This window comes from Saccopteryx bilineata, chromosome 1 (genome assembly GCF_036850765.1).
Source record: "Saccopteryx bilineata isolate mSacBil1 chromosome 1, mSacBil1_pri_phased_curated, whole genome shotgun sequence".
Classification (NCBI taxonomy): Eukaryota; Metazoa; Chordata; class Mammalia; order Chiroptera; family Emballonuridae; genus Saccopteryx; species Saccopteryx bilineata.
This window is the reverse complement of record NC_089490.1, coordinates 52,811,948-52,838,514: the sequence shown is the minus strand read 5'-3', so window position 1 is coordinate 52,838,514 and position 26,567 is coordinate 52,811,948. Positions and strand designations below refer to the sequence as shown.

Genomic DNA, 26,567 nt, shown 5'->3' with positions numbered 1-26,567 from the left:
CCTGCCTCCCAGCATCTCACTTCAGAAATTATATATATATATTCAGAAATTATATATATATATTCAGAAATAATATATATATTCAGAAATTATATATATATAAAATGAGTAGAATTTCTGCTGGCAGATGGGGGAAAATGCAGGGTGAGAATATCCAGAGTATATGAGAATAGTAAAGAGTCAGTTTTGCTTCAGAAAGGCCAGTAGGGGACTTATAGGGGACAGGACTGAAAAGAAAGGCTTGAATGAATACAGAAGGGACTCTCTTGGGTTGTCTGCTTAGTTCCTTGTCCTTTTCTGGAGTCTGTTCCTCTGCTCTAATCCAAGATGTTGGAGTGATGATCGTGCCCCAAAACCCTGTTCATACAACAAGATCCAAACCCTTGGCCACAACTGATTGGTCTGGGGGTGAAAACCTGACCCAAACAAGGCCAGGGAACATTACTACCCTAAGGAGTTGGAGGAATTAAGAATGACAAAGATTGAATATATGTACCCTGTTTTATTGATGTCACCCCTTTAAAATTAATAAAAATTTATTTATATATATAAAAAAAAGAATGACAGAGAGAATGTGACCTTTAATTGTGACCTGGGAGCTCAGAGCTTTCAGAAGCCAAGTTCCAGCCTAAGAGCCAGAGAACCTATAGAGAAGCTAGTCAACAGAAAGAGAACAACAATGCAGACAAGTGGAGGATGACTGAAATGAATTTCACAGTGTCCTGACAATTCTTTAGTCCAGGGATCTTAAAACCTGTGTGTTAATCCAGCTACTTGTCTGTTTTATAAGTAAAGTTTTATTGGAACACATTCCTTTTCATATTGTCTGTGGCAGAATGACAAAAATCATATGGCCTGCAGAGTCTGATATATTACTATCTGGCACTTTACCAAAAACATTGGCCAATCCCTGTTTATGAATCAATCTGTTTCTGTCACCCTGCTCTTGAGGCCTGTGTAATATCCCTGGACATAAATTCCTCATCTTACTTAAGCCACCTCAACTTTTGATTTGTGCAACTAAAACTGTGCTAACTGAAAAGTATGCACTTAATCCGTAAGCATTCTGACAAAGAGAAAGATATTATCAGAGCTATACTTTAAGAATTACTCTGGTAATAATTGGCTATGTTTTTTCACACTGGATGAAAAAAAGTTTATGTCTAGAGCTTGTGTCCAGCAAACCTCAAAGGCCAGTATGGAGTTGAGACTCAAGAGTTAGTAAACAAAGTGAAAAAGTAACCAAGAGTAGAAAACAATCTGGGATACAAGCTTGAGGTCCAAGATCAACACCAAGGTATCATACTACAGAGAGGATTAGATGCCCATCTGACAAGTAAAGGCTGCAGATAAAGCAAGAAGCTGAAACTTAAAGACAGAATACAGACAAACTGAGTAGGTCATTAGGTTTTAGGGAAGGTGCTCCGGCATTGCCTAAGACTTGATCTTTACAAATCATGATAGACTGTATAGAGTGTTTTTTTTCCTTAGCTTTATTAAGATATTACATACATATAACATTGCATAAATTTGAAGTGTACAACGTGATGATTTAATATACATATATATTATGTGAAATAATTACCATAATAAGATTAGTTAACAGGCCAAGAGTCCTTTTTTTTTTTAAAGATTTTATTAATTTGATAGAGAGAGGAGAGAGAGGAGGGTGGAGTGAGAAGTTTCAACTCAGTTTCTTCACTTTAGTTGTTCATTGACTGCTTGTCATATGTGCCTTGACTGGGCAAGCCCAAAGTTTCAAACCAGCGACCCCAGCATTTCAAGTCAATGCCTGACCCACCGTGCCACCACAGGTCAGGCAGCAAAGTGTTATAAAGGGCTTCTCAACCTCTAGTAGTCTGGTGGACCCATTCTCAAAAAAAGAAAAGTTCCTAAATAGAAGAAAAGGAGACAAGATTACAAAGAATTTCAAAACAGTTATTAAATTATTCAATAATTTTTGATATGGTAATAGACATACTTTTTTGATAATGCATTAAGTATTATGATTTAGTAGTGGCTCAAATAACCACCATAAAAATAAATACTGTCTCTAAAATGAATAAATAAAAAAAATTTTAAAAAAAGATTAAAAATCTCTCTCCTCTCTCTCTCTCTGTCTCTCTCTCTCTCTCCTCTCTAAAATGAATAAATAAAAAAAATTTAGCCCTGGCTGGTTGGCTCAGTGGTAGAGCATCGGCCTGGCATGCAGGAGTCTGGGTTCGATTCCCGGCCAGGGCACACAGGAGAAGTGCCCATCTGCTTCTCCACTCCTCCCCCTCTCCTTCCTCTCTGTCTCTCCCTTCCCCTTCCACAGCCAAGGCTCCATTGGAGCAAAGTTGGCCCAGGCGCTGAGATGGCTCTATGGCCTCTGCCTCAGGCGCTAGAATGGCTCTGATTGTGGCAGAGCAATGCCCCCTGGTGGGCATGCCGGGTGGATCCCGGGTGGGCGCATGCAGGAGTCTGTCTGACTGCCTCCCCATTTCCAACTTCAAAAAAATCCAAAAAAAAATTTTTTAAATAAATAAATAAATACTGTGATTTCTATTGGTAACAAAGTCATAAAGGTCTATTGCTATTACAGTGGTTTGTTACCTACATCCATAATTGAAAGAATTGGTAAATTTCAGTTAGAGTTTAGCGAAAATATAATATAAAGTGCTGTGAACCAGCACAGCTAGTAATTCCAGGTCCTGAGGGAGAACAATGCAGAATGAAGAAAATAAACTTAAAGAGAAATAGGATGGGATCGGGAGCCTCTGCAAGCTGATGACAAGAACAGAGACCGAGAGCTCCCGGGTTGCTTTATTATTTATATAGTATAGAGAATTAAAGCCGATAAGCCATATGTAAATAAAGAAGTCTCTGATACAAGGTCACTCATCTGAGGCATATATGGGAATCCTCATAAGAGTGCACCACCCCCCATCATGCAACAGTCAAGGGTGTGGGGAAAAGCTTAGTCTTAAAAAGGGTGTTGAAAAGATCTTAGTCTTAAAAGGGTGGAATAGAACTTAGTCTTAAACTAAGCCCTAGGCCAGTGGTTCTCAAAGTGTGCTCCAGGGCACACTGGTGCGCCCTAGAAGATTTCCAGGTGTGCCCTATGGTATTCCAGAGAAATATGTGCCTGTTGGGAACCAAAAAATCAACAGGGTTTTCTGGAGTTTAGATTTTTGGGAGACAGAGTTGTGGGGAATTGGCTGTGAGCTGACAGTTTGCCCAACTCCCCACCTCACTTGCTTGATTAGGTTGCAAAAGGCTATTAAGCTGTGGTGCTGGATTATTTACACTACCCCCCATGTTCCCTGGAAAGACTGGAGGCAAGTTTCTTCTACCCTTTGTTTGGTATAAAGTTAAGATGATATGTATGGTGGGGTTTTTCTGCACTCAACACAATTAAAAGTAAAAAGAGGAATTCTTCAATGTATTGACGAGGAAATGAGAGTTTGCCTTTCAAATATATGCCCAAACATTGAAGAAATCGCTAGGACACATCAGGCTCATGTTTCTCATAAACACAGAATGAAAAAACTTAACACATTCGTGCCAGAACCTGCCAAATTTACTAAAACTTACTAAGAATGCATCTATATATATAAAAAGATAACTTTTTTGTTGTTTTTTTTTATTTTTAACCCCTCTTTTTTATAAATTCTAAAAAGCATAATTCAAAAAATGTAACATAAAAATGTTTTTTAATGTCAGAATAAATTTAATTTTGTCCTATTTATTTTGTTTAATTACCATAAAAGCACACTTGGACTTTATATTTTTTTCTTTAATATTTGACTTAATTATTATAATATATTTCTCAGAAATTTGTATATAGTGTGCCTACAATTATTTGTAGGATTTTAAATGCTCCCCGATTTCAAAAAGTTTGAGAACCACTGCCCTAGGCTATAAGGACCTTGTCAGCTTAGAGCCTGTCTCCCACAATAAAGATGTTATTTTTGTCTTATTCAAGTTCACAAACTCCCTAAATTCTGTCCACAAGCTCCTTTTGAGATGGGGGTTGTGTGTGTTCAAGAACCCCAGGTTAAGAAATGCATCCAAATCTGTAACAGCCAATGAATTTGCCTAAGAAAAAGTACAGAAAGAGACAGAAGGGGCCATGAAGAGTCTCCTGGAAAACTCCTACATTTCAGAATTGGAAGAACAGCCTGACCAGGCGGTGGCACAGTGGATAGAGCATCAGACTGGGATGTGGAAGGACCCAGGTTCGAGACCCCGAGGACACCAGCTTGAGCGCGAGCTCATCTGGCTTGAGCAAAAAGCTCACCAACTTGGACCCAGGGTCGCTGGCTCAAGCAAGGGGTTACTCAGTCTGCTGAAGGCCCGTGGTCAAGGCACATATGAGAGCAATCAATGAACAACTAAGGTGTCGCAACGAAAAACTGATGATTGATGCTTCTCATCTCTCTCTGTTCCTGTCTGTCTGTCCCTATCTATCCCTCTCTCTGACTCTCTCTCTCTGTCCCTGAAAAAAAAAAAAAAAGAATTGGAAGAACAAAGAATTTAAAACAGTGGAGAAATGATCAGAAAAGTACAAAACCAAGACTCAAGGAGTAGAGAGTAGGAAAAATGTTACTCAGCCAGGCAGTTAAGAAAGATGATAGGCCCTGGCTGGTTGGCTCAGCGGTAGAGCGTCGGCCTAGCGTGTGGAGGACCCGGGTTCGATTCTGGCCAGGGCACACAGGAGAAGCGCCCATTTGCTTCTCCACCCCTCTGCCGCGCCTTCCTCTCTGTCTCTCTCTTCCCCTCCCGCAGCCAAGGCTCCATTGGAGCAAAGATGGCCCGGGCGCTGGGGATGGTTCCTTGGCCTCTGCCCCAGGCGCTAGAGTGGCTCTGGTCGCAACATGGCGACGCCCAGGATGGGCAGAGCGTCGCCTCCTGGTGGGCGTGCCAGGTGGATCCCGGTCGGGCGCATGCGGGAGTCTGTCTGACTGTCTCTCCCTGTTTCCAGCTTCAGAAAAATGCAAAAAAAAAAAAAGAAAAAAGAAAGATGATAATGTTATAGCTCATTGTCTGTATGCATTGTTCTATTATTGGATTTCCTAAACTGGCTAAACTGAAAATACTCCTGCATATGGAGCAAAAGCATTTACTGTATTTTGTCATGCTTACAATCTTTAAAGTTAAGGTATTATTAAAGTGTACTCAGCAAACATTTTAAGGTCAATTAAAAAAAAATTTAAAAGGGGGTAGTCATATCCTGGAACTCCTATGGGTCTACCATATCATGCTTCTTACTTTAAAAAAAAATAAAATTTACATTTCTTTTGAATGCTGATGAACAGGAGACACCAAATCTTTTTCGCCTGCAAACTACTACCTTCTTTATTAGATCCAGCTAATAACACTGTTTTGTCTTTTTCCAAATAGCTCCAGATATATGGAAAAGATTTATATAGGCAGATGGGGATCCTCAAACCCCTCAGCGAGATCTTCTGAGCATGGCTTTTAAGATACCTAGAGGCAGAAAAAGCCTAATAGAGATCAGGGGAACTACCAGCTTTTAGGATACACCCTTAAAGGCTCCAATGCCCCAAAGGGGACTCATATGATGCCATCTGGGTCCTGCTTCAATAGTGGAAAGGAAGGTCACTGAGCTAAAGCCTGCCAGGCTTACAAGCCTCTGCTGTGAGGAAACAGGGACACTGGAAGGTAGGCTTCCCCCTCGCTCCTCTAAGGGAGGGTTCAGTCTCTTCCAGCCCTGCTTCAGCCACCTATGACCTAACCTTGCCCAGAATGCTGGGGTTAGCCACTGAAGGCTGAAGGTGCACAGGGCCGTCAGCCCCATCTACGACACTGTGGACGAGCCTAGGGTATTTCTTCCAAGAAGCAGGTAAACTGATCTCATTTGCACAAGGGCCACTTAACTATGTTTTGCCTGAATAGTCAGGTTTTTTATTCTTCCCTCAAAGATCTCTGTTGTGGGTGTTGATAGTCCTATTTACTTATTTTTTGCTTAAAATATAGTGTTTCTTTTATCCCTCCTACCTCAATGCCCCACTCATATTTCAGGCTGGGACCTACTCCTAATTTAGAGCTTTCTTTCCCCCTTTTGCCAACTTCTATTATGAATCTACCTTTGCCACACAGCTTAGTGTATCCCAGGGTTCTCTTTACCATGCCACAGTCGCAGAGCTCCAGGGAAAAGCTACCTGGTCTCATCTCTCCAGGCAGAGGAGAACAGAAGCATGCTGCAAATGGCTTTTCCAGTCTACCTGAATCATTACCAGCTAGAAGCAGCGGTCATTGGGACTTGGACATGAGCTGCAAAGTATAGAATGGTGACAACAATTCCAGTGCCATGAGGACTTTTCCTGGATGTGAACTTTTCCTGGACTCCTGCTCCCTGTGACAGCTCCTGACAGACTGAACTGAGGTTGGGTTGCATTTTTCAGGAATTTGGCATGGTGTTGGGGCCAACTTGGACTTGGTGAACATGTTAAGGACACTACTCTTTTATGGATTCTTGCTGTATTGGCCAAGAGTTTGCTTAAAGGCTTTTAATCACTGTAAAAAAAATAGAAGACTGGATAAAGAAGATGGGACACATATACACCATAGTATACCATTCAGCTAGAAGAAATGATGACATCGGATCACTTGCAGCAGAATGGTGGAATCTTGATAACATTATGAGGAGTGAAATAAGTGAATCAGAAAAAAAACAAGAACTGCAGGATTCCATACATTGGTGGGACATAAAAATGAGACTAAGAGACATGGACAGGCGTGGGGTGGTTATGGGGGGTGGGGGGGGGAGGGAGAGGGGGAGGGGGAGGGGGAGGGGTACAGAGAGAACTGGATAGAGGGTGACTGAGGACGATCTCTCTTTGGGTGATGAGTATGCAACAGAACTAAATGACAAGATAACCTGGAAATGTTTTCTTTGAATATATGTACCCTGATTTATTGATGTCACCCCATTAAAATAAAAAAATTATTTATATATAAAAAAAGAAAGATGATAATGAAAAGGGTGGTTTTGAGTGTGTTAGACAGCCTGAGTTCAGATTCTAGCTTTTTAGGCTTAATACCTTGAGCAAATTTTGTCACTTCTCTAAACCTCAGTTTTCATGTCTATAAAGTAAGTAAAAATAAAGACTATCACTAAAGACTGTTAAAAGGATTAATTATGCTTAGGATGTTCTCTAAGTTATGCCTTATATTATCTATCAACCCACAACGCTGTGAAGAATACTCCCAGCTCACTTGGTTACAGATTTTTGTACCACATCTGTGTACTTCCTCCAGGGTGACTGTTGGGCAAATGAGTTGTAAAATCTGTATTTTCTGGGTTTGCTCATACTTATTGTTAAAGATGGCTGCTGCTCATGTGATGATGCTCTCGTGATACAGCTAATTTCCTTTCATGCTTGGGAAGGGGCTTGGTTAGTCTAATGTGTGCGGAGGGAGGGCTTTCACGCTGAGAAGTTTTAAATGGAGGAGCTAGGAGGCCATTTTAGGGGAGACCACGCTGTTACAGAGAAGGAAAGAGGCCACATGGTTGGAGGGGAGGAGGCAGCCAAAATGGAGGCATGCAGAGGGGAGTGAGGCTATTAGGTCTTTGATTCTAGGGAAAAAAAAAAACAGAAAGAATGGGTTTTGATGCCCATGTGTTTGTTTTTACTCGTTGGCCGGTACAAGTCTAGAATAAAGGAAAATGGTCCATCGTTTCTTGGCTCTGTTGACTCATTATGATCTGTCCAGCTTAAATGCGAACCTGCACAGGCCAGGCGGCTGTGATGGTGGCCGCAGCTACTGGCCATACAGTGACCTGTTACAGCTTGAAAGTAATTTATGACATATATGACCAAGCTTGAAAATACAGGAGTTTGTTCTTTTTCAAGAATTTACAATCAGAAAATGGAAAGACTAAGGCCATTAGCAGCAGGAATATGAAGGAAGATGCTGTGAGGGGCCTGCAGGTGAGGATGAGAAGCTTTGAGCAAGTATGAGACAAGGAGGGAACTGAAATGAAGAATAAGAAGTGGAAGTTGGTCTGTGACAAGAGAATGGAGACACTGCAGAGTGAAAAGTGGAGACACTCACAAGGAGGCTGGTGGCTATCTTACTCCCAGTCTCGGTTTCCATGAATCCAGGTCTGCCATAGCTCCCGCCCTTGGGTTGCTGTTTAATAACCCCAGTCTTTCATCTTGAGCTAGTTTAAGCAGGTCTATTTTCCCAGCTGCTATCCACTCCGGACCAGAATACCCACGTAAAGCATGGACAGTAAATCATATTCCTATAGGGGTTGGGCAGGAGACATGAATGAGAGAGCTGAGGAAGGTTCACGTGCATGTGTACTCATTCACTGTGAGGACTGTAGCAAACTGGACAGCACATCTCAAAAGTTCAGATATCTGTCTGAAATATTTTGATTTTTCACTGTAGACTTAATTTTTTTTTAACTGGGCCAATTAAGCCAAACCATCTGCAAGTCCTGTACAGCCCTATGGTTCTCCAGGTTTCTCCCTCCCTTGTAAATAAAGCACTGAGCCCAGTGTTTGCCACCCAATAACTCCACAAGAGGTACTAGATGTTGTTATAATGATGGTTCATTATCGTCACTGACCTTTGCAAGAGCACTTTCAGCAGGAGGGTGCAGGACTGCTAGCAAATGAGGCTGTAGAGGCCAGGATATCAGCTTTTCTAATTAGAAGCTGAGGAGTAATACAAGGGGACAAGCAAGGACAGAAGTTTGAAGGGGAATCAGCCAGTATGAACATTTTTTATTAAGGTTTAGCTACAGATTAAATAAAGAGCTCTTTTACACAATCTGGAGTATCAACTGTCAGGATTTTAGTTATAGAATGGAATAGAATCTGACTGATAATTCTGTCAGAGCTGCCCTGTTCTAACTAGCATTTAATGCAGGAATTAAGCTCCTCAAGGATTTGAGGACCTTCAGTTGTTACAGCATGCCTGCCCCAATCCCTGCCCTGCTCCCGGAAGTTGCTCCTCTGAGAGCTGAATTGGCACATCTGGCTCTTTGTGAGTGACAGATTTGTGAGGGACGAGGTTAGAAGCTAAAGGGCAGGGGTAGGTCATAATTGTTAAGGAAAGGGGGCCTCCTAGCCAGACGTGGATTAATGTCACAGCTGTATGACCTTCCTTAGGCAGTTTACTTAACTTGCTGATACCTCACCTCCTCATTATTGTTGGGGGCTTAGTGGAGAAGATGTATGTAAAGTGCTTTTTCACACAGTGCCTGTAACATAGTTAGGAACTCAGTAAGTATTAACTATGATTAATCATGCAAAGTGAATTAGGGAGGTTTCACTTGCATAAAGCATATAAATTCTATCGATGTTTCTGTTTTATGTCTGTGAATTTAACTTTCAAAATAACAAGACTCTGGTTGTATAAACCTCTTTGTACAGTGTCATGTTCAGTTGAAGTACTGAACAAAAACTTTTTGATGTTAATGAAGTTTAGAGACCTTATTTAAGATAATAGGAGTATTAGTGAAATGAAACAGCAATAAAGTCAAATAATGTAGCTTTAATTTCCTGAGAGAATTCATCCACTGCTTTTATGTTGCTTCATCAGGCCCCTTCTGTCTATTCTTAATAAAATAAAATCTTAATTAACAGGAACCATACTAACCAATCCCTGAATTGGATAGGACTTTCAGCATTCATCGTAAAGGCCTAGAGGTAAATGCTAAACCAAGGAATTAGGCTTGAAACCAACATTCAGGACTTGGTCTTGAATCAGTTCACACTCAACCCAACCAATAGGGTTCTCCATTCTCTGGAGAAGGGAGAGAGAGAGATGAGTGTTTAACAGCATAAAACACTTTTATTTCCCCAGTAACTTATTCCTACTTGAAACTGAAAAAAAGGCATGAAAAGACAGAATGGCACAAGCCACCATCTTAGAACTGTAACAATGAGGCTTTGAGATTTGCTGATAATCATAGGATAAACTAAAAACCTGTGTGCAGTTCATTTCTTGCAGCTATATTCATTCACTCTGTGCCCAAAGCTGTGATAGATGCCAGTGATCCAGCAGTAAACGAATCATAGCCCCAACCCTCATGGAGATGATGGCTAATTGGAAAGATGAAAATTTACAAGAGTATGCTAAGTGCTTGAGGAAAAGACTAGATTTTGTTGTTTTTGTTATTTGTTAAATCTTGTAAAACTGTCCTAATCAACTTTTTTTTTGGAATCCCCTACTCCCAAACAAAATTACATCATAGGTCAGGAGATGATATTACCATAACACAATAAAGGGTAAAAATTGATATTGTTGAAATATTCTAGGCAACATAAGTTAGAGGAACTTTTAATACTCTACAGTCTTTTGGTTATTAGGTCATGACTTTATACATGATAATCATATTATAATAAACAAAATTTTACATTTAGGTTATTGTTTGAATTCTGAAACATTTTAATTTCTCATGAATACATGCTAATGAGTTTCCTCATAATTTCTCATTATGCTAGGCATAAAGGCCATTTAGAATAATTACACCACAAGAAATATAAGAAAATGTTTATATATAGCTACAGTTAGAGGAAATGGAAGTCGAACAAACATAAAGTGTTATTGGCATTATTTTTATTATTGTTCTGCCTATAATTTTTTAAAATTTATTTATTAAATTTAATGCAGTGACATTGATAAATCAGGGTACATATGTTGAGAGAAAACATCTCTAGATTATTTTGACATTTGATTGTGCTGTATACCCCTCCCCCAAAGTTAAATTGTCTTCTGTCACCTTCTATCTGGTTTTCTTTGTGCCCCTCCCCTCCCCCAACCCCTCTCTCCTTCTTCACCCCATCCCCCCTCCCCCCACCCCCCACCCCTGTTGCCATCACATTTTTGTTCATGTCTCTGAGTCTCATTTTTATGTCCCTTCTATGCATGGATTCATATAGTTCTTAGTTTTTTTTCTGATTTACTTATTTCACTCCGTATAATGTTATCAAGGTCCATCCATGTTATTGTAAATGATCCGATGTCATCATTTCTTATGGCTGAGTAGTATTCCATAGTATATATGTACCAAAGCTTTTTAATCCACTCGTCCTCTGACGGACACTTGGGCTGTTTCCAGATCTTCGCTATTGTGAACAATGCTGCCACAAACATGCGAGTGCATTTCTCCTTTTGGAGCCGTTCTATGGTGTGCTTGGGGTATATTCCTAAAAGTGGGATAGCTGGGTCAAAAGACAGTTCGATTTTCAGTTTTTTGAGGAATCTCCATACTGTTTTCCACAGTGGCTGTACCAGTCTGCATTCCCACCAGCAGTGCAGGAGGGTTCCCTTTTCTCCACATCCTCGCCAGCACTTATTCTGTGTTGTTTTGTTGATGAGCGCCATTCTGACTGGTGTGAGGTGATATCTCATTGTGGTTTTAATTTGCATTTCTCTAATGATTAGTGATGTTGAGCATTTTTTCATATGCCTATTGGCCATCTGTATGTCCTCTTTGGAGAAGTGTCTATTCATCTCTTTTGCCCATTTTTGGATTGGATTGTTTGTCTTCCTGGTGTTGAGATTTACAAGTTCTTTATAAATTTTGGTTATTAACCCCTTATCAGACGTATTGTCAAATATGTTCTCCCATTGTGTAGTTTGTCTTTTTATTCTGTTCTTATTGTCTTTAGCTGTGCAAAAGCTTTTTAGTTTGATATAGTCCCATTTGTTTATCCTGTCTTTTATTTCACTTCCCCGTGGAGATAAATCAGCAAATATATTGCTCCGAGAGATGTCCGAGAGCTTACTGCCTATGTTTTCTTCTAAGATGCTTATGGTTTCATGGCCTACATTTAAGTCTTTTATCCATTTTGAGTTTATTTTTGTGAGTGGTGTAAGCTGGTGATCTAGTTTCATTTTTTTGTAGGTAGCTATCCAATTTTCCCAACACCATTTGTTAAAGAGGCTGTCTTTACTCCACTGTATTTCCTTACCTCCTTTGTCAAATATCAGTTGTCCATAGAACTGTGGGTTTATTTCTGGGTTCTCTGTTCTGTTCCATTGATCTATATGCCTGTTCTTATGCCAGTACCAGGCTGTTTTGAGTACAATGGCCTTGTAGTATAACTTGATATCAGGAAGTGTGATACCTCCCACTTTATTCTTCTTTTTTAAGATTGCTGAGGCTGCCTATAATTTTTAAGGGCCTACATAATGGAAATTACAAGCATTTGCTTTTAAGTACTTTTTAATACCTTGAACCATAATGCTTTTTTTTAAATAATAAATTTTGAAAACATCTTGTGTGTGTGTGTGTGTGTGACAGAGACAGAGAGAGTCAGAGAGAGGGAGAGATAGGGACAGACTGACAGAAAGGGAGAGAGATGAGAAGCATCAGTTCTTCATTGTGGCACCTTAGTTGTCCATTGATTGCTTTTTCATATGTGCCTTGACCAGAGGGTAAAGCAGAGCGAGTGACCCCTTGCTCAAGCCAGTGATCTTGAACTTGAGCCAGCAACTTTTAGGGTCAAGCCAGTGACCAGGAGTCATGTCTATGATCCTACGCTCAAGCCAGTGACCCCATGCTCAAGTTGGTGAGCCTGCGCTCAAGTTGAATGAGCCCATGCTCAAGCCAACAACCTCAGGATTTCAAACCTGGGTTCTCTGCACCCCAGTTCGACGTTCTATCCATTGCACCACTACCTGGTCAGGCTCAACAAGGTCTTTACCTTTAAATTCCTCAATTGTTTCTGAAAAGTAAAATCAAAGGATGAGAAAAAAATTTAGAGCACTTTATCATTAGGTTACCAGTTCTTTTCCTCAGTTCTTTGCACCCATCTGTCTATCCAATTTATTCAGGGGCAACTTTAGTTGTGGCTATCATGCTACAGTACTTTGTTTTCCACTAGAATGAGAGCCTTTAGTTTTAAACAGAATCTTTTGAGAGGGGAAACATTTTTGCATGAAGTGAAACTCCATTTAACAGTGATGTCAGGGAGCAAGACTTCCTTATAAGTGCAATTTACTGTACTCAGAAGCCATAAACTGGCCCAGATGTCACTGAGTTTATGACAAAATAAAGTACTTAGTAGTAGGTAGAATTCTAGCCCTTCCAATGTTAATTGCTCCCTGGTTGTAAACTAGACATATATTTAGCATTCATTAAATTCTTCTTGCCCTAGGAACAATGTAGTAGAATGCCTCATTTTACCTTAATCACAGTTTACATTTGTCCAGAACATGTAGTTTTTTTAAAGGCCAATCTGATCTGTTTAGTTTATTTGTTGAACACCTATTCTATATCAGTAACTTATTAAACTTTCTTCACCAACTTGCATCTATTTAATTTTTTAATAAATATTAAGAAATAATCTCTCAAGACCAGAATAGTATTAATATGTCCTTGTGATTCCTGAGAAGCCTATAACTTTGATAGCTGTTCAATAAAAGGTGTGTTATGCAATTTTAATTTCATACCACAAGCATTTAGTGAGTTTGTGCTAGGCACTAGGCATTCTATTAGATGCTGGGACTATGGAGATTAATTTAATGAGTGTGTGTTAGGGTTGAAGTGAGACCATTTTAGTTTGTTTGTTTATTTATTTATTTATTTATTTATTTATTTATTTATTTATTTATGTGACAGCCAGAGTCAGACAGAGGGACAGACAGACAGGAAGGGAGAAGCATCAATTCTTCGTTGCAGCACCTTAGTTGTTCATTGATTGTTTTCTCATATGTGCCTTGACCCGGGTGGGGTGGGGAGGGGCTACAGCAGACCAAGTGACTCCTTGCTCGAGCCAGCGACCTTAGGCTCAAGCTGGTGAGCCTTGCTCAAACCAGATGAGCCTGGAGTCAAGCTGGTGACTTTGGGGTCTCGAACTTGGGTCTTCTGCATCCCAGTTTGACATTCTATCCACTGCGCCTCTACCTGGTCAGGCAAGGTGAGACCATTTCAAAGCAAACTAAAGTCCTGGGTGGTAGTACAAAGGTTGTAGTGAGTGGTTGTGTGAGAACAATGCAGAGATATGGAACATGGGTCCCTTGAAAGGAATCATAGTATGATCTAAAGTGTACTTGCAATATCATCATTCATTTTTCTGTTTTAGATATAAAGTAGAATATTTTAGGTAGTTAAAATATCATCAGTGTCTGTTTTCCTGTAATTTGCTACATTTTGCCTTTGTTCCTTGGTTAAGAGTAGCAACTGTAAACTGGAGTCAAGGTTGAGGGTGAGCAGTGTGCCAGGAGAATATTCTGCAGTACTGAATGGCCAACTGTCGGCCTAAAACAAAGACGGTCTGTCCAACATCCATTTCTGTTCCCATATCTGTGGATATAAATGCAGCTGCACATTTGGCAAACCTGACATATTTCTAGTAGGCATAGTGGCGTTTGATTATTTCACATAACAAGAGGAGTACAGGGAGGTGAATCCAGGTTTATTGTAGCAGTCCAACAATGTCCTCAAAGCCCAGGGCACTTCCGCTCCCATTCTGCAATCCTTAGCCTAATGATGTACTTCCTGGGGCTCTGTGCCTGATGGTTGCAAGGTGGCATCCACAACCACAAGTATGGCATCTTTATTCTACTATCCAAGTAGGAAGAAAGAAGAGAACAAGGAGAGAGTATGCTTTTCTATTATCACAGAAGACAAGCTTTCCCAGAAGCTCCCAGCAGAATTCTCCTTAACCTCATTGGGTCACCTGGCGATGGGCAAAGGAGGCTGGAAATATATGTCAGAAAGGAGAGTGTGAGAGCCAAGATGCGTTGAGGTCTGTTATCATTTGTCCTCTGGGAATAGAGTGGAGGGTGGGCATACTGGCAACCCAAACTATTGCTGGCAAGAAAGACCACAGAGGTGGTGAGTAGCAACAATGATGCTATGGTCGTTTGTTTAGTGTAGCCTTGAGTAAGTTATTTAGCAACTTTGTCTCAGTTTCCACATCAGTAAAATGGAGATAATAATAAAACCTTATTCCTAGGCTTGGGTGAGAATTAAATGACATAATCCATGCCAAATGTTGAATAAACTAGCGGTACATATTAAGCATTCATGAATATTAATTGCTAATGAAAGGAGGCACTGTATTTCCTAAAGTGCTTGATTTACAACCACATTCCTCAGATTCCCTAGATATAGAACTGGAAAACACAGCTTCCAGCCCTCAGAGAACAGTTCTTTCCACCAGACCTATGTCTGTGATACAGTTTAGACCAGTGATGAGCAATCTTTTGAGCTTGGTGTGTCAAAATTTGCCAAAAACTCAAGTATAACTTGGGTGGTGTGTCACTTCGAGTAAAAAACCATAATTTCATGATATTTATAGTTTAAATAACAAAAATGTATAATTTTAATATATAACTGTATTTAATAAACCAAAAACTAATTATTTAACTTACCTGCTTAAGTGACTTCTTTGTTCATCTATCAGTTGGTTTCTTTTGTTGGTCTTGATATTATTTAACTTGTGTGGGGTGCCGTGAACTAAGATAAGTGAGGGGGAGGGGGAATTCTTTAACTAACCTGCCTATTAGTGACTTTTTTTGTTGCTGAATTTCATTGGCTAAATCTTCAATTGAAGGTTGGTATTTTGTACACTTCAAGCCCAAGGAAGCGCTACTAACTTCATCTGTCAATCTGTTTCTTTTGTTGGTTTTGATATTATTTAACGCTGAGAATAAGGTCTCACAAAAGTACGTAGAGGGAAAAATTGTGAGTAAAGCCATTGCTATATTTTTCAGGGTGCTAAAAGTGTCTGGTAATTGGTTCCAGGCACTCCAAATTTTCTGTTCATAGTGGCACTCCTCTTGATTCTCCAAGCAGCACCTTATCAGATTCTCAAGCTTTGACCTCAAGTCGACAAACACCGGAGCCCAGATGCTGTCTTGAAATTCTGCAAGTTGCATCTTATGTAAATTAAGATGGCTGTCGCTATTTCAAATGGCGGGAAACGGCACCCATAGCACAGGCCCTCGCCTCTCCCAGCCTCCCCCTCACTTATCTCAATAATGATGGTCAATTAGAAATCCACAACATCCCAGAACAGTAGATTGGGTGATGGTTGCTGTGGTTATGTGGTTGCTGGTAATGGCGATCACAGGACCCCAGAGATGCGTCCCCCGCGGCATTCCACTGCTCCCTGCTCTGCCGGCCGGAAGTGAGGTCCAAGATCCCCTAGCGGCCTAACCGGAAGTGCCAGAACTAGACACTCTGTGCCGGAGTTCTGTTGTTTTGGCCTACAGACCTCCAGCACAGAGTGTCTACACTACAGCAAATGTTTTATCCTCAGCTACTGCACCTGGCCGTGTAGGAGCCGAGGATGAAACATCCTCTCAGCATGCGGCCCCATACTTCTCTGGTATGCGGCCACATCGTGTCATCCAAAATGGCTACGCGTGTCATAGGTTCACCAGCACGGGTTTAGACCCTTTTGATTCTTTCTCTGCAACACCCACCCCCATTCCATCCCTTGCTCCTGTTCTCTTCTTTCTTCTCCACTTTTTTCTTACTTCTTCTCTTCCTATACATGTTTTCTTTTCTTTTTCATGACCCCTCCCCTGAAAAATAATTTTTCAGACCAGGAAATTATTACTATTTTATTCTGCTCCTGATTTCAAGGCTAAAATGGATACTGATCCTCACACAGGACTCTCCACTGTTATCCTCCAAGGACAAATGGGTGATGTATTTAGAGCTAGGTTAATATATTATTCATGTGCTAAAGCATAAGTGCTTTGCAAGCCAGGTGATAGTCATGAACCTAGCACATGTTGATTAGATGATAAGTGAAGGAGAAACCAGAAGAATGCAGAGGAAAGAGGGGTCTGCAATGTCCGAGGTCTTACGCTCCTGCCTGTGACCTCAGTGTTCTTGACTGAGGGAACAAGGGCATACAGAAGAGTTTGAAAATAACAAACCACAGATGTGGACCTTGCTTATTATCATAAGGTGACTGTTGGTCAAATAAGTTTGTAAATATGATATATATGTTTGCTCACTCATAGTTTGCATTGGGTGTGGGCAACAGGCTGTAAGCAGGCAGGGTGGTTACAGCCTAAGGCTTAGTTTTAAGACTAAGCTTTTCCCCACACCCTTGACTGTTGCATGATAGGGGGTGGTGCACTCTTATGAGGAATCCCATTATGCCTCAGATAAGTGACTTTGTATCAGAGACTTCCTTGTTTGTATATTGGATTAAAGGTTTTGATTTCTACACTATAAAATGGGGCACAGAAGCCCATGCTGGAGGAGAGCAGAAAAAGGCCACGTGGAGGAGAGGAGAAGCAGCCAAGATGGCAGAGTGCTGAAGGAGAGGCCAGTTTGTGCAGAGTTTGCATAGAGAGAAGGAGAAGGGGAGCAGAGGTGAATAAGGCTGGTGAGGTAGAAACTTTGATTCTAGGAATACTCAGATGAGTCAGTGGCTTTGGGAGCCCTGAATGGAAAGGGGAGTGCTTTCCCATTCTGTGTATTTCTTGCCCGCCAGGTGCAAGCTAAGATGAAATGTAATGGCCCACCAGTTCTTGGTTCCGTTGTTTCATTACCATCTGTCCGAATCAAATTCAAACCTGCATGGGCCAGGCGGCTGTGATGGTGGCCGTGGCTACTGGCCATACAGTGATCAATAGTCCTCCTTTAGGGAGGACAGTTCTTCTTTTGTAAGTTCCGTCCTCTCTTGAAAAGTGTCCTCCTACATGTTCTCCTTTTTGATATTGGAAAACTAAAATGTAAATGTCCGTATTTGACCAATGCAGAGTCAATCCATTGCATGTGGTATGACATATATATATCTAAATGAGTACTTTTTTTCTTACAATTATTATTAAAAATTAATAGGCATGTAAACATAATTATAATATAAAACATTTAAAATGTTTTTATTATGCATTTATCATATTATGCCAGGTGTGAACTAGGATTAAAGGTAATGGCCCACCAGTTCTTGGCTCTGTTTTTTCATTATTGTTTGTCTGAATCAAATGTGAACCTGCATGGGCCAGGTGACTGTGATGGTGGCCACAGCTACTGGCTTTACATTTGGTGTAGTCTGTGGAAGAATTCGATACAGCTTGGTATGGAGCCACCACCACCTTTGAGTGGTGGAGTAGAGGACTGGCTGCTGTTATGGTTCCCCATGGCTGTCCTTTTGGGGGCCGTAGGCTGGCTGACTTTTACAGCCATGTGTGAGGAAACCAAGAGCTTTGTGGAAGAGGCTGCCCGGGACCTGCAAACCGAGCAGTGGAAGGAGCTGGAGCAAATGTGGGAGAAAGAGATGCCGACCCTGGAGCTGGAGCAAGCACCAAAGGAGGCCAACCAGGTTCGTGAATTTCTCTTGGAAATGGAGGAGCTGCTGGAGAAGGAATCACAGGTTCGTGAGTTGCAGCTTGCCCTGGACGTTGTAGAGACCCAGCAGCAGCGGGAGGCAGGGGCTGAGGCAGGGGCTAGGACTGCAAGGCCCGTGGAGCAGAAGGTGGTGGCAGCCTGGGGCTCGAACCTGGCAGTGAGAGCCAGTGTTTTCAGTTCATCTTTGGAGGATGAGGAGAATCCATTTGGAGTTGCGATTCGCAGTCTCCAGAAGGTGATAGCCCAGCAGCAAGGAGTACCCTACTACACCCCTGGTAGGTCTGCAGTTTTGGGATATAGGGGTGGCTGCCATCATGCTCTCTGGAGCAGAGATGGAAATGCTGACTGCCATTGCCACGTGCTCCTCCTTGGGACAGTGTAAGACCTGCCAGGAAGGCAGGGATGAGTGGGGTGGCTGAGGCCCCATGTTCTTGGATTGATTCCTGGACTATGACTGGAGTGGGCATTGGCTCCTTTGTTGGACAGACTTATGGATTTTGGACAATGTGAAGTACCCTGTTGGGGGCAGGGGGGTGGCTTTGCTAGAGGCCCTTCCCCTGTCTTGGGAAGATTTTCCCATGGCTAGAAAGAAGTCTGAGGACATTTTGCGCTTTTGGCAAAGCACTCAGAGACTGGTGAAGTGTATCTTTGTAATTGTTGAAATTGTATGATTTGTCATGTTGTTGTAATTTGTGTAACGTGCCTAATTTCCTTGTGCAAAAATTCCTGTGCTTTAGATTGTAAGCAAGCAAAAGGGGTGGAATGTTGGTCAAATAAGTTTGTAAATATAATATATATGTTTGCTCACTTATAGTTTGCATTGGGTGTGGGGGGCAGGCTGTAAACAGGCAGGGTCATTATAGCCTAAAGCTTAGTTTTAAGACTAAGCATTTCCCACCCTTTTATTTTATTTTTTTATTTATTCATTTTAGAGAGGAGAAGGAGAGACAGAGAGAGAGAGAAGAGACAGAGAGAGAGAAGGGGGGAGGAGCTGGAAGCATCAACTCCCCTATGTGCCTTGACCAGGCAAGCCCAGGGTTTCGAACCGGCGACCTCAACATTTCCAGGTCGACGCTTTATCCACTGCGCCACTACAGGTCAGGTCGTTTCCTACCCTTTTAATACTAAGATCTTCCAACATTAAGCTTGTCCCCACACTCAATGCAAACTATAAGTGAGCAATCATATATATCATATTTACAAACTTATTTGACCAACATCCTACATGTCCTCCTTTTTGATATTGGAAAACTACTCTGTAAATGTCTGCATTTGACCAATGCAGAGTCAATCCATTACATGTGGTGTGACGTATTTGTATCTAAATGAGTACATTTTTCTTACAATTATTATTAAATATTAATAGGCATGTAAGTATAATTACAATATAAAATATTACAAATGTTTTTATTATGCATTTATCATATTATAGTGTATAATTGTTGCAATGAATAAAATGGTTCTTTTATTTATGATATTGTTTTCTTCCATTTATTTTTGTCCTCCTTTTCATTGTAAAAAAGTTGGTCACCTTAGGTATCAGTTCTTTGAAATGAACTACAGCTCCAGTAAGAAGAATGAGTGATCAGATTATCAAGGACAGACCCTCCAGCTACCTCTCACCTTCCCCTCTGTAAGTCCAGGAGCCGCCACCATGGCCATTCACATGCAGGTTCGCATTGGATTCAGTCGGTAAAGAAACAACGGAGCCAAAAACTGGTGGGCCATAGTCTTTAATCCTAGCTTGCACCCGGAGGGCAAGTAAAAACACACACTGGGCTCCAAAACCCACGCACATTCAGTGCTCACAAAGCTACTGACTTATCCGAGTTTCCTAGAATCAAAGGTTTCTAGCTCACCAGACTTTATTCACCTCTGTTCCCCATCTCCTTCCTTCTCCCTGCACAAACTGCACAAACTGGCTTCTCACTCAACACTCCACCATCTTGGCTGCTTCTCCTGGCCTCCTCCACGTGGCCTCTCTCTGCTCTCTGCTCTGTTCTCTCCTCTAATGATAATCTCAGGAACCAAGAGAGCAAGCTCCCGTTCTGCCCTATTTTATAGTGTAGAAATCCAAACCTTTAATCCAATATACAAAATAGGGAAGTTTCTAATATAAAGTCACTTTTCTGGGGCATGATGGGATTGGATTGTACCACCCCACATCAAAAAGGGTGGGAAAGGCTTAATCCCAAAACCAAGCCCCAGGCTACAAGGATTCTGCCTGCCCACAGCCTGCCCCCAACACACATTAATATCACCTGGGCGACGGCTTCTGTATGGGCAGCGTCATCTTTAACAAAGTGAGCATAATATATTTTATCTGCCCAACACCCTCCCTAAAACACAAAAGTCATGTAGTCCTGCAAACAATTCTACTTCTTCATCAAGTTGCCTAGGCGTTTTTGTCCTCCTTTGATTCCTGCAATATAAGCACTATCATTGCACTAGTTTCTGTTTGCCATACCACTCACATAAAGGTCAGGAGAAAATCATTTAAGGGAGTCAAAAACATTTTAATTTAACTAAATTGGTTTATTCACCTTTTTGAAAAATAATAGAGCAGAAATGGGACAAATAATTTAAGAAATGAACTTTGAACAAATAGACTTGCTAGAGAACTACACAGTAGGAAAGAACATTTGTTTATTGTCTCAAAAAAGGCAGAACCTGGCTCCAGTGACATTGATGAATGGGATGTAGCGCAAAAAGAAAACCAGAGAATGTTGTGAGCTTTAAAGATGGGCAGGGGTGGCGGTGAAGTCAGCATCAAGAGAACTCACACTATATTTAAAGCTGTTCTGAGAAATCTGAAACATTTGTTTTTGAGAATGGAAGCTTCAGTGTGCAATAAAACTCCCTTCAACCAAGTGGAATGACTACTGAATGTTAGTAAAATCCCATGTTTCTTTTTTTTTTAAATGCCTTTAAATTAGCACAAGAAGGAAATCACTCCCATTTGTGATATCCAGTATTTCAATTTTAAATGTACTTTATACAGTATATATATTGTAGACTATGGCAAATAAGTAAATATGTTATAGATATTGAGAACTGTGATTTTCCATGTCAAAGAAAAGAGGTACAAATAAATATAAAAACATAAAAGTCGCCTGACCAGGTGGTGGCGCAGTGGATAGAGCGTCGGACTGGGATGCGGAAGGACCCAGGTTCGAGACCCCGAGCTCGCCAGCTTGAGCGCAGGCTCATCTGGCTTGAGCAAAGAGCTCACCAGCTTAGACCTAAGGTCCCTGGTTCCAGCAGGGGGTTACTCGATCTGCTGAAGGCCCGCGGTCAAGGCACATGTGAGAAAGCAATCAATGAACAACTAAGAAGTCGCAACGCGCAACGAGAAACTGATGATTGATGCTTCTCATCTCTCTCCGTTCCTGTCTGTCTGTCCCTGTCTATCTCTGCCTCTGTAAAAAAAAAACAAACAAAACAAACACATAAAAGTTAAGGAAAACCTTAGAAGAAGTGAATGAAGTTTGGAAAATATTGCTGGTTTAAATATGAACCAACCAAATGCTTAGGAACGAGGAGTGGGGAGAGCAGGGGAGGCTCCGTGGGGGAAATGGTAGGAGAGTAGCATCTGGAACAAGCTGGGATGGATAAGGCAAAAGAAGAACGTTAAGGAAAACCGGGTACTATTAAATTTGAATTAGAAGTATATATCAACTGATGATTGAAATAAATATATTTCTTAGCTTTAGCCACAGAAGAGCCTAGAGGCATTGATACTCTGTTGGCAGTGAGCTCACTGAGTTCAGAGATCTGAGATTTTATTTTATTTTCTTTTTTTTCTTTTTTTTTTTTAAAGATTTTATTTATTCATTATAGAGAGGAGAGAGAGAGAGAGAGAAGGGGGGAGGAGCAGGAAGCATCAACTCCCATATGTGCCTTGACCAGGCAAGCCCAGAGTTTTGAACCGGCAACCTCAGCATTTCCAGGTTGATGCTTTATCCACTGCGCCACCACAGGTCAGGCAGATCTGAGATTTTAAATCCTATCCTCCAATAAACAGTCTTGAGGTTCCTTGGAGAAATGGCTGATTCCAGGTCGAGGGCCTGGAAGTTACCGGCTAAGCCCACGACATTTCTGTGTGCCAAAGACAGGGGAGATGGGCACATCCCAAAGGCACAGAAGCCAGCCAGGTTGAAGGAGCTCCTGCTGGCCAAATTTGGGGCAATTTGGGCAACAAAAATGACTGCAGCTGAGTATAAATATTGAATGAATGAATAAATAAATAAATAAATAAATATTCTTAGGACTCTTCAAAGCAGGAAAGACAGAAAAAACCCCGAATTTGCCACTACTGAAAGTGGCCAAAGCAACTTTCTACTCTGAAAGTTAGGAAAGGGAAAGAGGCTCTCAACCTGCCTCTTTATTTATTGTTTTATTTTAGGAAGAGAGACAGAGAGAGAGATTTGTTGTTCCACTTATTTATGTCATCATTGGTTGATTCTTGTGTGTGCTCTGACCGGGGACAGAACCCACAACCTTCGGCATGTTGGAGCAATACTTTAACTAACTGAGCTACCTGGACAGGGCTTTGCCCTGCTTCTTTAAAGGAAGTTATAATTCTTCCTGGCCAGGTAACTCACTTGGTCGGGGCACTGTCCAGATATTATACCAAAGTTGCAGTTTGATCCACAGTGGGGCACGTCCAGTCATGACCCGTAAATGCGTGAATGGGTGGAGCAATAAATTGGTGTTTCTCTCTCTCTCTTTTCCTTACTCCCTTAGTCTCTCTTTAAAAAAATCAATCAATAAAAAAAAGTTTAAAAAATTGAAAAAAAATAAAAGGAAGTATAATTCATCCCCAATAGGTAAGGAAAAGCTCTTGTTTACTAAGATATGCCTGCAAATAAACGAAGAAGAAATGATAATTGGTAAAATCACCATTTTGCAACTATCAATTAAATTATACATACATTTAAATATCAAAAGATGCTGATGTCATCAAGTACAAGGTTGCTGTGGGACAGATTATCCACACGCAGCCAAGCAGATCTTCAAAGGAATCCCACAATTTTGCATTGGAAGGACCTGTGTGGGTCATCACATTAGCCATATGACTGTATTTAGTGTCACTATTGTTTAAGAATGTGGCATCCTGTGTCACCTGATTGAAAAACTATTTTTATTTAACTTGTTTAATCAAATACAATAAATGAAACTTGATTGGATCTTCGTTCAAAAAAAACAAAAACAAAAAGCTCTAAAAGTTGTTGAAGATACAGAAATTTTAATCTGGACTGGTGATTAAACCTAGATATAAATAGGGAACTACTGTTAATTTTCTTTGGTGTGATAATACTTGTGGTTATGTAAAAAGATGTCCTAATTCTTAGGAGATGCAGGATGAAACGTTTGAGAGTGATATCTTAAGATGTCCACTAGTTTCAAATTCAGATACAAGGGATCCTTGGGTCACAACAGCCTTGACATAGGATGTTTTGAGTTTACGATGCTTACTCCCTTAAAAACTTTAAAAAATTGAGATGTGAGTGTTTCGACTTACTCATTTTCTGTCATTTTTTCTGTTACTACAGTACTGTGTACAGTATGGTATATTTATGTCGTTTTCCTTTCTCTGTGGCTTAGTTGTGTTTTTATGTTCTAGATTATGATTTTACAACTGTGTTAGGATAGGTAAGTGACTTAGGCTAGGGTGTGTTTCAACTTACACTAAAATTCAGCTTATGTCACTGTCATAGGAACAGAACTGTGTCATAACCCAAGGACCCACTGTAGATGATAGATCCACAGTTAGATATAGAGATAGCTATGAAAGATTCAGATGCGGCAAAATTTTAATAATTGTTGAATCAAGATGTTTGATATTTTTCAAAAGTTAGTTGGCAATTTATAAATGAATTAAATAGACAGCATCTGGCAGTTAGTAAATAGATACTCCATGTATTTTTCTATGCCCTGAGTCACTGAACAGAGTTTTCCAAAATGACAAGGGCAGCATATGAGAGGTGGAAAGGACCATGCAGGTCATCGGTCTAACCCCTTAATGTAACCATAAGGAAGATGAGTTCTGGTCCCTGAACTCAGAGGTTGATGCAGGTTCAGGACCAGCCTCTTTGAGGTTCTTTTGTTCTTCCCAGTAAGAGAATGAGCTCTGGAACCAGGAAGGTATGGATACAAAGCCATTTTGTGATTTCAGCAAGTCACTTAATATTGCTGACATGGATCTTCCTGTGTCTTCCTAACAAGATAAAATGCCATCTCTCACACAGTCACTGGAGGACCAAGTGAGAAAAATGCATAAGAACCTAGAGGCCCTGGCCAGTTTGCTCAGTGGTAGAGCATTGGCCTGGCCTGTGGAAGTCCCAGGTTCAATTCCCAGTCAGGGCACACAGGAGAAGTGACCATCTGCTTCTCCACCCCTCCCTTTATCCTTCTCTCCCTCTCTGCTCTCTCTCTCTTCTCCTCCCGCAGCCATGGCTCGATGGGTTCAAGCACATCAGCCCAGGTGCTGAGGATGCAAACTCAGGCGCAAAAAGCATTTTGGTTGCAAGCATGCCCCTAGATGAGCAGAGCATGGCCCCAGATGTGCATATGGGTTGCCGGGTTGATCCTGGTCAGGGCGCATGCAGGAGTCTGTCTCTCTATTTCCTCTCCTCTCACTGGGGGGGGGGGGGGGGGAGCCTAGAACAGAGCTGCCACATAGCCAAGAATCCCAAGAATCCCAGTAAATGTTGGTTCTTGTCACTCTTCCTCCAGCTCCTCACCACCCTCTGGCTTTCTCATTCCCCGCTTTTTCAGCATCCATCTCCCTTGGGCTTTCATGAGAAAGGCCTGGTGCAGGGTCATGATGCCAGCGGGCTCCTGCTTCTCCTCGTGGCTGTTCTTGCTTTGCCATCTGATGTGAGCCATGCTGTCACTGTTCTAGGGAACTGTCACTAACAGTTCAGGGCCTCGTGCCTCCTGAACATGACAAAAGAAAGTATCTCAATGCACATTATTACAAAATAAAACCTGAAGAAACCAGGAATGGATTAAAATGGATTTTTAGAAAAGAAATATAAGGTATTTAGAAAAATATAAATTTGGAAATCATTTCATGCTAAATTGGTACAGTTTCTTGTGTGCTACAACTCATAGGCAGGGGGCCCATGGCTCTTGAAGAAAAAAATAAACAGCCACAGTTTGTGGAGTATTTAATATGTATTAGTTGCTGCACTAGGCACTTTACAGGTGTAGTCACACACAATCCTCATAGCCGCTCCCCTGGTACAGCTAGAATGCCCAGGCTCAGAGAGTTGAAATGATTTGTCTAGTAAGCTGCAGAGCCACATTTGCTCTGGGTCCCACTCCAAGGTCCACACTTATATGAACGAATACTGTGCTGCCGACTGTAGAGCTACCCTGCACAGAAGTAGCCTCACAGAGGTACCGTGGTGGCAGGGTTCATGCAGCTGGACTCTAACCGCTGGCTTTCTGACCTCTTCAGCCAGGGAGAACAGTCAATGTATAAATTCTTGAAGTAGTCTAGCCCCCACTTGCTGATTGGCTAAAAAAAAAACCCAGCTCCATTTGAGCCCCTCACTCTTCTTATTCCAGGAACTGTAATCCCTTGCAGTGGGGTTTCTGAACGTAAAGCAACATTGGTGCCTCATGACGTCCTGAGCAGTGAGGTGGCTCCCAACCAACCCAAGAGTGTTGGAGTGCAGATGCTGAGGCCACTCGTCACTGCAAGTGCTAATAATGAGTCCTCTGGGCTGCCAGTGTCCTTATCAGTCCCTGGTGCAAGCAGCATTTGGGCTGAGCCCTGAGAGGGCACCTAGGAGTGGCTTGCTTGGAGCAGAACTGCCTCTCAGGGAGTAAACTCCCAGGCCACCATGAGTCACTTCTGTGATTCTGTTTCTGCTCCCAAAGTCAGACCAAGTCAGAAAGTGGCTTGTAGCTCTCCTCTTCTCCATGCACCTGGCTGCTGTCTGTCCTGGGTTGCGGTCCCAGTCCTTCCCAAAACCACCCTTTCTCTCTCTGGTGGCCACTGACCTCCATGGCCCAGGAAACGCATACCAGTACTTCTCAAAAAGCCTGATTCAGGGTTTGAATCAATTTGAATCAGAGGCTTTTCTACATTATTTTCAAATAAATCTTATAAGCACTCCCAAATCCTTCTTGGAACCAGTTCAGTAAATACAGTGTATCCATAAAGTCATGGTGCACTTTTGACCGGTCACAGGAAAGCAACAAAAGACGATAGAAATGTGAAGTCTGCACCAAATAAAAAGAAAACTCTCCCAGTTTCATA

At 41.5% G+C, this 26,567-nt stretch overlaps 1 protein-coding gene across 1 annotated transcript in view; it reads right to left on the bottom strand.

Moving 5' to 3' along the window:
* SH3BGRL2 (SH3 domain binding glutamate rich protein like 2) overlaps positions 1 to 18,085 on the bottom strand; it is a 98,346-nt gene extending 80,261 nt beyond the window's left edge. The window contains exon 1 of the mRNA XM_066252580.1: positions 17,985 to 18,085. Coding sequence (XP_066108677.1) covers positions 17,985 to 18,085 — 101 coding nt within the window. The remainder of the gene's footprint in view (positions 1 to 17,984) is intronic.
* Between the last annotated feature and the right edge of the window lie 8,482 nt (positions 18,086 to 26,567).